This window comes from Alexandromys fortis, unplaced genomic scaffold (genome assembly GCF_014885135.2).
Source record: "Alexandromys fortis isolate MF-2015 unplaced genomic scaffold, M_Fortis_MF-2015_v1.1 scaffold_196, whole genome shotgun sequence".
Classification (NCBI taxonomy): domain Eukaryota; kingdom Metazoa; phylum Chordata; class Mammalia; order Rodentia; family Cricetidae; genus Alexandromys; species Alexandromys fortis.
The window spans coordinates 2321511-2336307 of record NW_026068078.1 but is presented as its reverse complement, the minus strand read 5'-3'; the positions used below and the strand labels follow the sequence as shown (position 1 = coordinate 2336307).

General features: G+C 48.4%; 2 protein-coding genes across 6 annotated transcripts in view; one reads left to right on the top strand and one right to left on the bottom strand.

Annotated features, from left to right (window-relative positions):
• Rap1gds1 (Rap1 GTPase-GDP dissociation stimulator 1) overlaps positions 1-14797 on the bottom strand; it is a 575856-nt gene that overhangs the window by 385298 nt on the left and 175761 nt on the right. The gene's annotated exons all lie outside the window — the stretch shown is intronic.
• Tspan5 (tetraspanin 5) overlaps positions 1-14797 on the top strand; it is a 162909-nt gene that overhangs the window by 115823 nt on the left and 32289 nt on the right. The window contains exon 2 of the mRNA XM_050121770.1: positions 11675-11725. Within this exon, the coding sequence (XP_049977727.1) occupies positions 11675-11725 (51 nt within the window). The remainder of the gene's footprint in view (positions 1-11674; positions 11726-14797) is intronic.

Below are 14797 nucleotides of genomic sequence, written 5' to 3'. Positions count from 1 at the left end.
CAGGAGTCAGAGAGATGGCTCAGCTCTTCCCGGCACCCCTTGATCTTGCAGAGGACTCGGGTTTGCTTTCTAGTACCTATATGGTACCTTACAGCTCTCTGCCACTCAGCCCCAGGGCTCCCAGCACCTCCTTCTGGTCTCTGAGGGCACCAAGCACACACATGGTACACATCTATATATGCAGGCAAAACACTCCTGCACATAAAATAAAACCTTTTTAAAAAGCCATGCGTCATAGCGACCTTGCAAGAGCTCGCTGGCTTTTGCCCCTGTCCATGGAGTAGGACAGGAGATTCCTGAGACTTTACATTTCTAAGTCCCCCGGTGCTATTACTGGTGCAGAGCCATCCCGCGAGGACCACTGTCAGCCAGGAGCCCTGTGGTCCACTTGCAGACTCCTGAAGGGACTCACTGTGTCAGACTTTGATCTTCTGCATAAACCTTTGCCTCTGCAGGAGAAGGCTCCCTTGCCTTCCCTTTCAAACACAGCAAGTGTTGCTTCCTAGGAAGCTTCCTCTGACAGCACCCCCCAACCCCAATGCCTCTGTTTCCATGGCAACTTGTCTATGCCTCTGGGAAGGCTCCATTCCCTGAGCCTAAGTTGTGGACCTTGGCATAATTTATTTATTTAGCTCTTGCTAAAATGCCAAGGTCCAGACTCTCACCAAGAGCATTCTAAGCCGGGCTGGCCCAGACTGTGGGCATTTCCTTAAGGCCTTCTTCCCCTGGAACAGTGCATGTTCAAAGGCAAAAGCTCTTTCATCCACCCTGGGACGATACTGCCGGCCCATCGTGCTGGCCAGTTCCAAAGAGGCCCCCTTCCTGGCAACTTATTCCTTTCCCAGGCTCTGTGTGATGGACTGCTTCCTGCTTCCGGATCCAGTCCTTGGATCCAAGCCCTGGCCGTCCGTGTCCACAGTTCCATAAACAAGCCAAGGGTAGCCTTCAGGTGGATGTGTGGACTACGTTATATATTCCCTCTCGTGCCGGGTCCCGACAGCTGGCCCAGCAGTTTAGAACACCGGGGAAGGAATAGCACCCTCCTACAGGACAAGGGGAGCCCCTGAGAAGTACGGTTCTAGGCTACTCTAAATGTTTCGCTCATAGCGTGAGAATTATCTGTGCTTTAGGACTCTGTGGCTGAATGCATGTAACAAGTCCCTGAAGCAGCTTGAGCTGGGGAGCTCGTTGTTCTAGAAACCCAGGGTTGTCACATGGAAGCCAGCCTCAGAATGGACACCCAGGTTCCCCACGTGAAGCAGTCACGTCTGGTCTCCGTTCTCCTCAGCCCAGACCACCTCTCTAAGTTCTTCCTTGTGTAGGGATCCTGGTGCTACCAAAAGTCACTGCACATAGACCAAGACTCCTGGGAAAGGCCACCGTGTGGCTCTGCCAAGGGCTGTGTGTCTTCGGTTTCTCTTACTGTGGTAGAGCACCAATGACCATCAGTTTGGGGAGGAAAGGGGTTTGTTTCTTCTTACAACTCTGGTCACACTTCATCACAGAGAATTCAGGGCAGAAACCTGAGGTCTGAGCTGATGCAGAAGCCGTTTGCTTGCTGGCTTGCTCCTCACGGCTCGCTCAGCCTGCTTTCTTCTACCATCCAGGTCCACCTGCCTAGGGATTGGCACCACCTGTAATCTTCTGGGCCCTCCCATCATCAATCACTGATTAAGAAAATGCCCCCATGGGCCAATTTGGTAGAAGCATTTTCTCAATTAAGGTTTCTTTTCTCAGATAACTCTAGCTTGTGTCAAGTTGAGGAAAAAAACAAAAACACCCTATCCAGAACATGGAGAATGGTTTCGTCAGACATGTGACCAGCTTTGGTGGACTCACATGTCCAGAGGAAGGAAGTGAAGTTCAGCCCATGCATGTAGGACATCAGACCGAAACAAGGAGTGGTGGGCAAGGCCAGAAGGTGTGAGAAAACCCCTAATAGATGAGGCGTGTGAGCTGGAGGGTGGGAGTGAGCTCTGCCCAAGCACCACATAGATGCAGAGAGGCTGTGGCAGCCTGCCTGTAATGCCAGCGTTCAAGAGGCAGAGACGAGGAAAGGGTTCCCCGAGCAAGCTGGGTGGCCAGCTCTGGGTTCAAGTAAGACTCTTTGTCCCACTGTGTAAGGCGGAGAGGAATCATGGAAGACATCTGATGGCCGCCTCTGCACACAACTGCCTATATATTTGAAAACATGCATGAACACATGAACGCCCCCCCCCCACACACACACAGAGGGAAATGGGAGATCTGGAAGAAATTTCTTCTTTCATTTATTCATTCATGTACCCCCGTCTACATACATACTTATTTTGTACTTTTGGGGATCAAACCTAGGGCCTGTGTATGAGAGCTAAGCCTTCTGAGCTAGCGTCACCAGCCTGAGAAATGTCTTTCAGTGTGGATCCCCAAATTTTGTGGGGTTAAGTATAATTATTTTGGAGCCATTCAGTCAGAGTGCCATGAAAAGAAACAGAAAACATTCCAAACTCTAGTTTGTTTGTGTCTCTTAAATGTGCAGACACTTGATGAGCTATTCTGGAAGGACCCTCGGCTGGTGACAGAAGAAAGAACTGACCAGAACCCAGGCTCTTTGTTTGTCCATGTGCTCTAGGATTAGAACAGGTCCCGATCACCTGTTGTCTGACAGGAGGTACTGTCATTTGTTTCCAGTCCTGTGTGCACCTGCAGACATGGCAAGACCATCTCTCGAGTGGCAGGGGAGCTCTGAGGAGACAGAGCCTGTGTACGTCTTTGCACCAGGTGTTTGCTGATGCTGAGGTGAGCCAGGAGTTAGGATGACCACTGTGGACGGCAGGAGCTGCGGCTCACATCGGACGTCTGAAGAGAGGTCAGGCCAGGGAGTAATCTGTATGGAATACTTGCTTCCCTGAACAGTGAGATCCGCCTGTTGACTCTCCTTTGGTCTCGTGGACCCCCATAGTCGTTAGCAGTTAGGTATATTACACGTTAGATCTCTATTCTTCAGACAAGGACTGCAGGGCTCTGGGAAGCCAGAGACTCTTCAGGGATTCTTGTTCCCCCAGGGGACACACTACAGCCTTCACTGTGGCCCAGGAAGCCTGACACAGCCTGGCTACTGTGTTGTGTTTCCTGGCCTTCCCCTCTGTTCAGGGCCACGGCCCAGATGTCTGGCTTCAGCTAGGCTGCTGTTCCGACATCCGCCAGTCGACTCCTTCATCCCTTCATGGTGCCACAATACTCATGGGTGGTTTTTCTTTAAGATTTATTTCGTTTTTATTTATGTGTCTGTGTGTGCGCGCCCACAGGGGCCAGAAGAGGATGTTTAATCCCTGCAGCTGAAGTTACTGGTGGTCGTGAGCTACCCAACCTGGGTGCTAGGACCCACGCCAGTCTTCTGCAACAGCAGCAGACCCCATGTCTGAGTCATCATGTATTAATTCCTGCCCCTCACCTGGGCTTCTTGGCGGAGACCCCTTGTCTGTCTGCGTTTCACACTGCCTCCCATGACGCTTTCATCTCCTCACACTGCCCCCGCCCTCTGCCGCCCTGTGCATCCCACTCATTCGGGACTTTCATTGCTAGCCTCTCCCTGTACACCTGCCTAGCATGTCAGTGTTACAAAGTAACCAGTTGTCCCTTGCCTTCCCTGACTTGTCTGAAGCCCTCCAGTGACAGCATTGCCCAGCAGATCCTGCCTTTCCCATGATGCAACTGTTCAGTGCTGGGACTAGAACTCTGAAGGCAGTACATACTCCGAGCATGCCAAGGACGGCCCTGTGACCATGTCAAGTGAGAGACACTGATTCTGGCCTTGATGGGGAATGTCCTGTTTACAGATTTGAGATTTATCCATCATGCCATCTTATCAAGGCAGTCCTGGACAGTTTGTGTAAACTGGGACACCAGAACCCAGTGGCAAGAGTTGGATTGACTTTTTGTGTATTGAATTTTCCACCAGCCCAGACGTCCTTCTTTGCCATGGCAGGAATTGTCCCCGGGAACCCCTTATTCTTGAAATAAGCCCCTACTCTATGATGACAGGCATTGTCTTGGTGTGTGCGTGTAGCACGCCTGTGTAAGCTGGCTACCCGTGTGCTGGAACTGTAGCGTTGGCTCAGAACAAAGAGCGACAAAAAGTGTGTGTCACAGCTTCAGACAACACCTTCTCCGCTGGCTCATACTGCACCCTCCAGAGGCAGCCTTAGGTGCACTTGTCCTGTTTATTCAGGCAGAGATGTTGGCGATTCCTTTAGACATTCGGCAGAATGGTAATTCTTCCTTCCATTGTTTTTTAGGCAGGTACTGGGTCTCTACAACCTTTTGCCTTCCTGGTGCTGCTCTTGAACATCGTTCCATCTGGGCAGATGCCGGGGATGAATCTGCTGCTCTTTAAGCAGACAGGAGTAAAGAGTATCCGTTTAGAAGCTGCCTGAGAATGTCAGTGAGCTGCTCCCTCTCATGTAGTTGCCCCTGCCCCCCCACTTTCTTTTTGACTAAAACTAGCAGAAGTGATAGAAATATTTGGTGATTTTAAAATAATTTAGTTTTCAGAAATACAAAAACGTGAGATTTGCTTCACAGAGATTTCAGATAGCAGCCAAGTATTCTTCAAGAACAACATCCTTCAAAATTGCAACTAGGTCCCGCCAGCCCTGAACACAGGACCCGGAAGGTGGTTCTGTCTGCAGAGCAGTGTGTTTGTATTTCCCCTGTCCTGGAAGCTGAAGATGGGGCCCCCACTGGAATGTTGAATGGCCATAGTCTCTAGGTATAAGGTCAGTTGCCTTCACACCTCTGTCCCGTGGTTACTGAAAATGTCACTTTAGCTTCCCAGTCGCTCTCGGTTGTCCCCGCTTCTCCTCCATATGCTGGGCACGACCAGTTCCTGTCTGCATGTCCAAACCTCCTCCTCTGGGTCCCTGTGGATCCACTCCAGGCGTCTGCAACCCACATGGTGGTTCTTTTCATCAGTACCAGCCTGCCCCACCCACGGCCACCCACCACACAGATGGTCCCCGAGAAACTTCCTGTCACTAGGGTGATGAATGGGCGCCTTACAAGGAGCAAATGTGCTGTGCCCCACTTGCTCTGCTGACTGCATGCCATGTCCTTCCCACTCGCTGCGTTCCTGCCACACCAACCTCCTGGCAGATGCGGCGGGCGACTTGTAACACTCTTCCTACCACGGGGCAATTTTATTCTTTCATTATTTGATTATTGCCTCTAACCGAACTGTACCCGGTTGCAAACAAGAGCCGTGTCTGCTTGCTTACCTCTGTGTATCTTGAGACGTGTAAGGTCAAGTACAAAGTTGCAGCGCAGAGACACGTGAAGACTGTAAAGGGGTGGATTAGTGGCTTTTTGAAGTATCCATTTAGTGCCGGTTAGGCCGAGACACTGTTCCGTCCTGAGATAATGGAGAGTCTGCCAGGATGAAAATAACTGGATATGGAAGAGGTTTTTCCACTTGACAAGGCGGCAGATGCATCCTACTGGAATCACCCCATTAGACTTATTTTCCTCTCCGGCTTTGCCAAGGGATCAGTTGCGCTGGTCCTGGAAGCCAAGTCTAGCAGGCTTCCATCACTGTTCCGCTCGCTGTTTCCACGGGGAGGCCATTCTCAGTTCTGTCGAAAGAATGCGCCTTTGATGCCTAGACATCGGAGGAGCGACTGAGATGATCAGTGCGAGCATTTCCCAATACCCCCGTCCCTGAGCTGGGTCTGCAGACAGTGTGTTAGAGCCGGGTCTGCAGACAGTGTGTTAGACCCGGGTCTGCAGACAGTGTGTTAGACGTAGCCGGAAAGCACAGGGTGGACGGCCCTAATCTAGAAGCTTGGGTTTGGTTCCCAGCACCCACGTGGCAGTTTGTAATTATCTGTAACAACTCCTGTTCCGAAGGATCTGATGCTGGCTTCTGCCTTCTGTGGGCACTGCAAGCAAAACACCTACACACACAAAAATAGATGATATATTTTTAAAAGTTAAAGGAATATTCAGTGGTACCTATTCCCCGAGTGATCCGGCTCAAGCACCTACCTGTGCAATGCTGGGGAAAACACTTGATGTTTCTAACCTTATTTAGTTATTAGTTAAATATGAGTAATCTCAGGTATCTGCTGCATTGAATTGGTGCGGGATACTTTAGGCCAACATTATTCCACACAAATGTAATTTAACGCAAGCTACAAATAAAACACATTTTCTAGGAGTCATGCTGACAAAAGAAAAGATAAAATTAATTGTAAGTTTATATTTGCCAAATAGATCTAAAATACTAATGTTTTAACATAGAGTAAATAACGAAACGGCCATTAATGGGATTTTATATTCTTTTTATTTGTATCCCATCTTTGAACCTACCTGGTGTGCATTTAACACTTGCCTCCGTGCCTCACTTCAAACTAGTTGCTTTTCAGATGATCACTGGTGAGTGCCGACCACTGCTGGTAGCACTGCTTTTGCAAATTTATGTTAAAAACAGAATCTCAGGGCCAGACACGGTAGCACATGCCCTTAATCTCAGTATTTGGGAGGCAGAGGCAGTCAGATCTTGGTGAGTACAAAGCCAGCCAGCCTGGTCTACAAAGGACATTCTAGGCCAGCCCAAGATCCACGGTGAGATCTGTCTCAAAAAAACAAAAAAAAAAAAAACAAAAAAAAAAAACAAAAGTAAACTTAATAAAACAAAGCAAAACATTGTCTTAGTGACAGGACCCTGTTGCCGAAGATACAAGATGGCTTTGGTTGCAGGACAGAGACATCGGGCTGGAACTGACCTGGAATCTTCTTTCCTACTGTGTAGCTTTCATATGACAAAAGGTTCTAGGCAGGCTGTTGGGGGAGAAAAGTTGTCAGTGGACTTCCCAGTGGCAAATCCTGCACGCTACATTACAAAGCTTACTGGTACAGTGTGCCCGCAGGTACAGTAGCGGCATGGCCATAACCAAGTGCTCTGTAATTAGATTTGAGGCCTCCTCTGTGGAGAGAGTTCATGACTGGTGAAAAGCCTGGGCACGAGGTGGTCATAGGTCCTTGGAAGCAACATGCTGCTGTTGTTCTGGCAAACACACGTTACCAAACATACTTCTAAATATATATATATATATTTATACCCATAGGTTAGTGTGACTCTCAGCCTTGGTCAGGGACGCTTCTTTCTGTAGTAGGCAATAGTGCGGAGTCTTGTAAAACTCATCAGATGCTAAGAATAAGTGGGTGCTGAGAATAAGCGCTCAGCTGTATGTAGGGCATTCCTGTCAATCTCCCTGAGGCTCAGGGAGCATCACGGAAGAGGGAATAGGAAGGGTGCAAGAGCTGGAAGATGGGCGGGGTGCTGTGAAATGCTGCCCTTGGACACCACCATTGCAGCTAAGAACTCCCAGCAGCTGTGGCCACCTGCATAAGACTTACCCAAGATCGTGCAAATCCAATCATTGCTGCACGGCTGAGGGAGGGGCTCACGAAGCTCCACCCCTCCCTGAGGAGCAATTGGCTACTGAAGCCTGCTGGGGCCCGGAGGAGTCATTTTTAATTTGGGCGTGTGACCCGTATTCATTTAGACATTTAGATAACTCCGTGAGTTATCGATGAAAGAGGACATGGAGATGGGAGAGACACATGGGGGTGCCTTGGGAGAGTAAAGGGGGGAGTTGGAGGTGGCCACGGTACAGATTCATTGTGTGTATGAAAATTAAAAAAAAAAAAACCTCAAATCTTGGGGCTGAGAGTATAGCTTAGTGACGGACAGACACCAGCACGGCTGTGTAAGAGGCCCAGAGTTGGCCCCAGCACCGCAAACAGAAAGGAAAACAGTATCTTCGCTCATATTTTGCATTCATCAAATTTAGACAAAAGTGTCACTACTCATTTTACAACTCCGAGAGTGTGATGGACGGGCGTTTATGCCATGCACTCGCAGACACTGCCGGGCGGGACGCGTGCCAGCTTTGGTTTGATTGCATCTCAGAGGAGTAGCAGGTTACCATTAGTTCCCAGCACTCCTCTGCAGCGGTCTCTCTGGGCTGCAGAGCAAGGTCAGCGACGGGTTTCTGGGCGCCTTTCCTTTGGGAAGCGGGAAGGGGAAAAGCGCTCCAAGTGCTGCGTGCCTGTCTCTGGGGTTTGGCTCTTCTCTCTTAATTATTTGGAGCTGGAACAACTTGATTTTAAAACAAAACATATGGCCTGAGAGCAGTTGGGAGGCCATTGGGTGCTGATGTAGACCTGGAGGTATGCAGCAAGCCGAGGCCCCGCCCCATGCCGTTTGCTCATTTAGGTATGGAACACTTCCCATGAATTTCAAACCTTGCCCCCTTCCCAAATTCCTGAACCCTCCTTTGGAAAGACACAAGTCAAACAGGAAACAGTGATGCAAAATTGTAAAGGAAATTATGAGTCTCTCTTTCTCTTTCTTTCTCCTCTGTGGAAAACCATCTCTTTCCAAGTTTTTTATTCTGATTCTTGAAAGAAAAGAAAAAAAAAATTTCCTGCAAGTGCCAAGGGGCAAAAGGAGACCTGTAAAGAGTAGAAAGTCCGCACCCACCCCCAGCTGAACTTCCCCTTTTCTCCACGCTCAGCACCAGCAAGGAGAGCGCCCCTTTGACAGTTGGTCCTTCTGTGAAGCCATCGTGTCTCTTCTTGCTTGAGATGGTGTCTCTTGGAGCTAAGGCTGGGCTGGAATGCTCTGTTCTCCTGGCTCCGCCTCCACGTGTTGAGATTGTAGGTGGGCGCCTGTCTCTTACTTCAGCACCTCCCCTGCTTGCTGGTGTCCTGATAGGTGACCTCCTGCTCATGTCTCATAAAATTCTGGCCTGAACATGATCCTCATCTGTCCCCAGTGAGAATGGGAATTCATCAGGACTGGTGAGAACACGTGCCCTTGGCCAGATCTCCGTTTCTCTACTTAGGAGCTCTGTGATCTACAAACCTTACCGAAACTTGTTTTCTCTTTACCTTAAAAGGGGCCAGTATAGTGCCAATTTCAGAGTAAAACTGTCATGACACTCAAAACCAAAACCAAAACTGCCTCCATCACAGTGAGCGTGGAAAGAATGAGTGGCTGGCACAGGTGGCGTGCACCCACCTTGCTGGGCAGGGAGACAGGCAGTTGGCCATGATACCTCCTGCTCCTATACCACCCACTGCTGGTGTGATATTGCGGCTGTTACTGCATCTGGGCCACGACTGCTGTCACAGAGAACTCTAACCTTCGAAAGTCAGACTTTCCCACTAGGGTGCATTTGATTTTGTTTGCATAAAACAAAACCCGAACCCCGCCCCTGGAGCATTCCTGGTCCCGCAGAATCCTGTGTCCTCCTATCCCCTTGTCAGTTGTGACTATATTTTCTCTGGCCCCTATAAATACGGCACTAATATGCCAAGTCATTTTGTTCCTGTACCTTTTTCAGGTCTCAGGTCGGAAACATAAAATGAAATGCACATTGGCCAGGGTAGTGGAAGGCTGACCATAGTTTTCTTCTAGGGTGTTGACAACAAGAACTCTTCCTAAGCACCTGTGCTGGCTCGTTTTATGTCAGCTTGACACAAGCTAGAGTCCTTTGGGAATGGGGACTCTCAGGGGAGAAAACCTCCCTCTGTATGTTTGGTCTGCAGGCTAGTCTGTGGAGGCGTTTTCTCAGTGATTAACGTGGGAGGGCCCAGATCATTGCGGGTGGTGCCAGTCCTGGGCAGGTGGTCCTAGATTTTGTGTGTGTGTGTGTGTGTGTGTGTGTGTGTGTGTTTGTATGTATATGTGTATGTGTGCAGGCCTTGAGAAACAATCTAGTAAGCAGTGTTCCTCCATGGCCTCCAAGCTCCTGCCTTGAGTTCCCGCCCTCTCTTCAGTGACGGGCTGTGATGTGGAAGTACAAGCTAAATAAATTCTTCGCTCCCCAAGTTGTTTTTGGTCATGGTGTTTTATTACAGGAATAGAAAGCTAACCGTGACAGCACTTATTAAAGTAGCTCCCTTGGAGCAAGGGGAGGAGGAGTGGAGACCTAATTATTTTCTTATTTATTTATTTATTGCCAAAGACATGCTAAAGTTCTTCTGTGGGTGTTTAGGATATATTGCACTCTATCTTATTTAAATGTAGCATTGTTTTCTGAGCTCTGGGAAGCTCTACATGTCCGAGTGACTGATTACCCTTTTTTTCCCACGCTCTTCCTCCACTTGGCTTTACTGTCTCCCGCCTCAGTGTCAGTCCAAACTCCCTGCTGTGAACGGCAAGGTCTTCTTGGGTGGACAGTTCTCAGGCTTCCCTGAAACTGAAGAATAACCATCCCCCCCCCCCCCACTGTTGTGCTCTTTGCCCACGCTCTCAGTAGAAAGCGTTTCTGACATTTAACTTAATCAAGATGTTAGTAAAATAAACAGTGTTCTTATACTGCCGCCGGACCAAAACCGCTTGCCACCCCCACCCCCACCACTTACTTCAGTGTTTGGAAAGTGTGAAGACCAGGAGTTGGGGGAGGTAGCCAGTCATGCTCGGTCCTGGTTATGGCTTCCTAGCAGGTGGGCAGTCCTACACGCAATCTTTGGTGCCCCAATCACAAGACAGGCTGTTATTTTAAATACTCTCTGGTGTGTGTGTGTGTGTGTGTGTGTGTGTGTTGGGGGGTGATACTGTGAGTTTTAAACCACATTTCAGTTTCAGGGATGTTAAACTGTCAAGGGGAAGACGTGTATCTCTGAGCAGGCAGGATATAGTGAGAGTCCATTAAAGTGGTCAGCCCTGTCCACCATCAGCGCTTGCACACCATGGCCCTCGCATCCCCCCATTGTGGCCAACTGACAGAGCGGCAGGGTAGCCGGCCTTAGTTCGCTGTGCATGGTGTGTGTGCGCCAAGTTATCCATGGAGGTACGGGATCAGCTTAGACCATGAAGAGGATTGGAGCCCTTGGAACTACAGTTTTAGTTTCTGAAAAAACAAAACAAACAAAACCCCCAAGATCTGGGGATTTCTCTGGATCACATTGAACTTGATAGGATTCTTATTACCTTTGAAGGAACAGTAAAAGGATTTGTTGGAGGACATGGGGGGCGGGCAGGGCTCCCGTGCTGTGTCCCCAGTGGCACAGGGATCTCTGTCTCTCTAAATGTGTGCCCATTTGTTGGAGAGCGTGGTGGTGGTGGTGGGGCTCATGTGCTATGTCCCCAGTGGGACAGAGATCTCTCTATATGTGTGTGCTTTATGTCTGTGTCTGACGGATGGCTCAGATGCTTGAACACACTCGCACAAATGTTCATTTCTTTCAAAATGCTACCTGAAGATTATAATTCATGATATGAACGACTTTCAGGCACCTGTGGGTCCCTACCCCTTTTCCCTGTTATAATAATTTTAAGCAAAGAGGCAATGGTATTTCTTTTCCTAGTTAACTCAGCTTTTAAGAGAAAGCTTTTTTCGTTCCCCGATCAAGTAATGTAGTAAAGCAATTAATTAAAAACGTAATTTTCGCCAGACAGTGATTCGCATGCCTTTAATCCCAGGAATCAGAAGGCAAAAGGCAGATAGATTTTTGTGAGTTGAGGCCAGTTTGGTCTACAGATCTAGTTCCAGGACAGCCAAAGCCACACAAAGAAACCCTGTCATGAAAAAAAAATAAATAAAAGAAAGAAACCTTATTTTCGTGAGTAAAACCGTGGTGTTTTCCCCGACACTTACCCTGATCTCCTCCTTTTCTCTTGCAGTTTTTGGGAATAACGTTTCTTGGAATTGGACTGTGGGCATGGAATGAAAAAGTAAGTTGACCATCACGAAGACCAAACGGGTTTGGTCCGAGGTCGTATCTTGAATGTTTTGTCTTTGACCACTGTGGGGTGAAAACGCAGTTGTCTGCTGAGGGGAAGCATCTTCAAGACCATTCCGGTGTCATCAGTGATCACTACATCAAAGTAATCACTACAGTCGCAGCACGGTGTGGGCAGAGGGGGTGCGACTGGGATTTGACCCAGGCGTAGCTCACCCAGCTACGATGACCTCATTGTGCTTCTAAATGTCACTCTGTGACTTGTGACCTTTCACCCCGCCTCGCTTGTCTTTTGAACCCATTTAGAAGATGACTTAAATGTTAAAAAATGGGTTTTCAGTGTGCCGTGTGGCAGGATGGAGGCCAAATATAAGTTTCTGTTTGAATATCAGATGGACTCGTCCCTGCCGCTCAAGAATGTGAACAGGCGGCAGCTGGTCATAAATATTGAGAGATTCTCCAAGTCGATGGTCTCATATAGTAGAGAAAAAAGGAAACTCTAGAAATACCAAAGGATAGACGCCAAACTGCAGTGAAGATGGGAGTTCTAGGCAGTTTCTGTCCTAATTGATGAGTGCATTCTTGTTTCCCCTGAGTTTCTCAATGAGTCTTTTTGGTTTTCTCTGATCCTCCCTGGGCACCACTGAAATGCAGAAGTGAGCCCCACCCCCTCTTGCAACCTGTGACATCGCCACAGCGTGATTTGGCTCCCCTGCCAAGTCCTCCACCTTGTGAGAGTGAGCAGTGTTGGGATTGGTCAGCGCTCTGGCAAACTTGGGGCTTGGCTTATTCTCCTTTTATCTCCTGGCTGTTTGTCCTCTTGAGTCTGGCTGTGCGCAAGGCCAGGGTTCTTCTGAAGTGTTAGATGCCTTAAGAAGCATTATGGGTAAATAGAAAGAAGACCTAAACCAAAGCTCCTTTCAAACAAAAGACTCTGAGATGCCAGTGAGATTTCGACAAGTAGAAGCCTCTTGCAGACAGACCACATGTGGTCAAGTCAGAGGGAGACCTCAGTCCCCCACGCTGAACAAAAGGAGAGGAGGCCTAAGTTCTGTTGGCAAAAGGCTTGCCACACAAACGCGAGGACCTCAGTTCATCCCTACCTGATGCCAAAAACCAGGTGCTGTCGCACATATTTCTCATTCTGACCTGGGGTGGTAGAGACGGTAGGATCCCTGGAGCCAGACTGAATCAGGTCCCAGTGAGAGACCCCCGCCTTAAAAACATGAGATGGACGCTGCCTGAGGTTAACCTCTGACCGCCACATGTGTGTGCACACGTGTGAATGCACACTTAAACACACATGCGCTATGCATATGTGAAAGCATACACATGCTTTTTTTTTTAAAAAAAAAAAAGAACGAAAATAGGCCTCGTGAAACGGCCTAGAGCAGTGGCTCTCAACCTTCCTGCTGCGGCTCTTCAACGCAGTTCCTCATGCCGTGCTGGACCCCCAACATTAAAATCTCTTCCTTGCTACTGCCTAACTGTAATTTTGCTACTGTTATGAATAGTATTGTAAATATCCAATATGCAGCTCCCAAGGGGGTCACGACCCACAGGTTGAGAACCACTGGCCCGGAGGGTAAAGGCATTTTATTGCCACGCCTGACGACCTGAGTTCCATCCGCAGGCCTCATCTGGTGGATGTGGAAAACTGACTACTGAGGGTTGTTATCTGGCCTCTGTGGCATGTGTGTGTCATACACACACACACACATACACAGGCTCTCGCATACACACACACACAGAGACACATCCATGCGGAGACACACACAATAAATCCATAAATGTAATAAAATGTAAGGAAAGGCTAAGGAGAGAAAGGCACCACCCCTTTATATTTACAGAGTGTGTCTGTAATATATAAAAGACATTCTGGAAGTGCCCTACTGCCCAGCAAACAGTAACCTTTTGAGTCAAAGCCATCCGTATACAAAGTAAGACAAATTAAGTTCCCTGAACAGATGAGTTCATCTGTCACCTTCTCTGTTGAATACCAATCTTCTCCTGGCTTGTGGTTAGCTGCTTCTTCATCCCAGTTAAGCCTTGGGATTTGTCCGTGTGGAATCCCAGAAATTCTCCCTTTAGAACCCTCTGTTTGGTTAAATGCCAGATAACCCAGCTTCCTACAGCCCCTTTAATAAGAGCCCATTTCTGGCTGCTTTGGAAAAGACACTGGACAGCGTGAAATGAACCAGTTGTTTATCCTAGCAGTAAATAGGCAGTGAGTCATTTTGAAGGGTTTTCTTTTTTCTCTTTATGAAATATAATTATGTTTTTATTTTGTTGGTGGCCTCATGTATCTCTTTTCTGGTGAAATAAAGAAAGCTTCCAAAATTGGCAGTGTCTCCCAAATAGGTGGGGCACCACTGTGTTCAGAAGAGGGTGACATCGCGGTCCTTTGTCAGGGCCGTGGCACTGCTCACGTGTCTGGACCTCAGACACAAAGCTGTAGCAAGGTTGACGCGGAGTCCCTGCCTCGCGCGCTTACATTCTAAGAGATACACCGACTGGAAGGAGGTCACCGACCAGGAATTGCATTCGAATGCTGGCAAGAAACACTAAGTGCAGGCTATGTAGAGTGACAGGAGCCTGGTATCTACCATTCTACAATTTGATTGTGACGGTAGTGTGGATTGAACCCAGGGCTTTGGGTATGCTAGGACAGTTCCCAGAACCCATATCAAGCGGCTCATAAGTATTCCAGTTCTAGAACATCCGATGCTAAGATTTAGAAGCCCATTGGGGGCATTAATTCTAGATACTGGCTAGGCCACTGTATATGAGAATCTGAGGTTAGGTTAGAATCTGAGGGGCCGTAGCTCAGATGGTATGGTGCTTCCTGGGGTTCACAAGACCCTGAGATCCATCTCTAGTTCATAAACCAGATGTGGTGGCCGTCTATACAGAAAATGCCGTCTATACAGGGCTTGATTGTACACGCCTGTAATCCCAGTGCTTGGGGACACTGTAGGCAGGATGGCTACAAACTTGAGGTCAGCTTGGGCTACTTGATAAGACCGTGTATTGAAAACAGTGGTAAGAAATATGATCTTTGAAA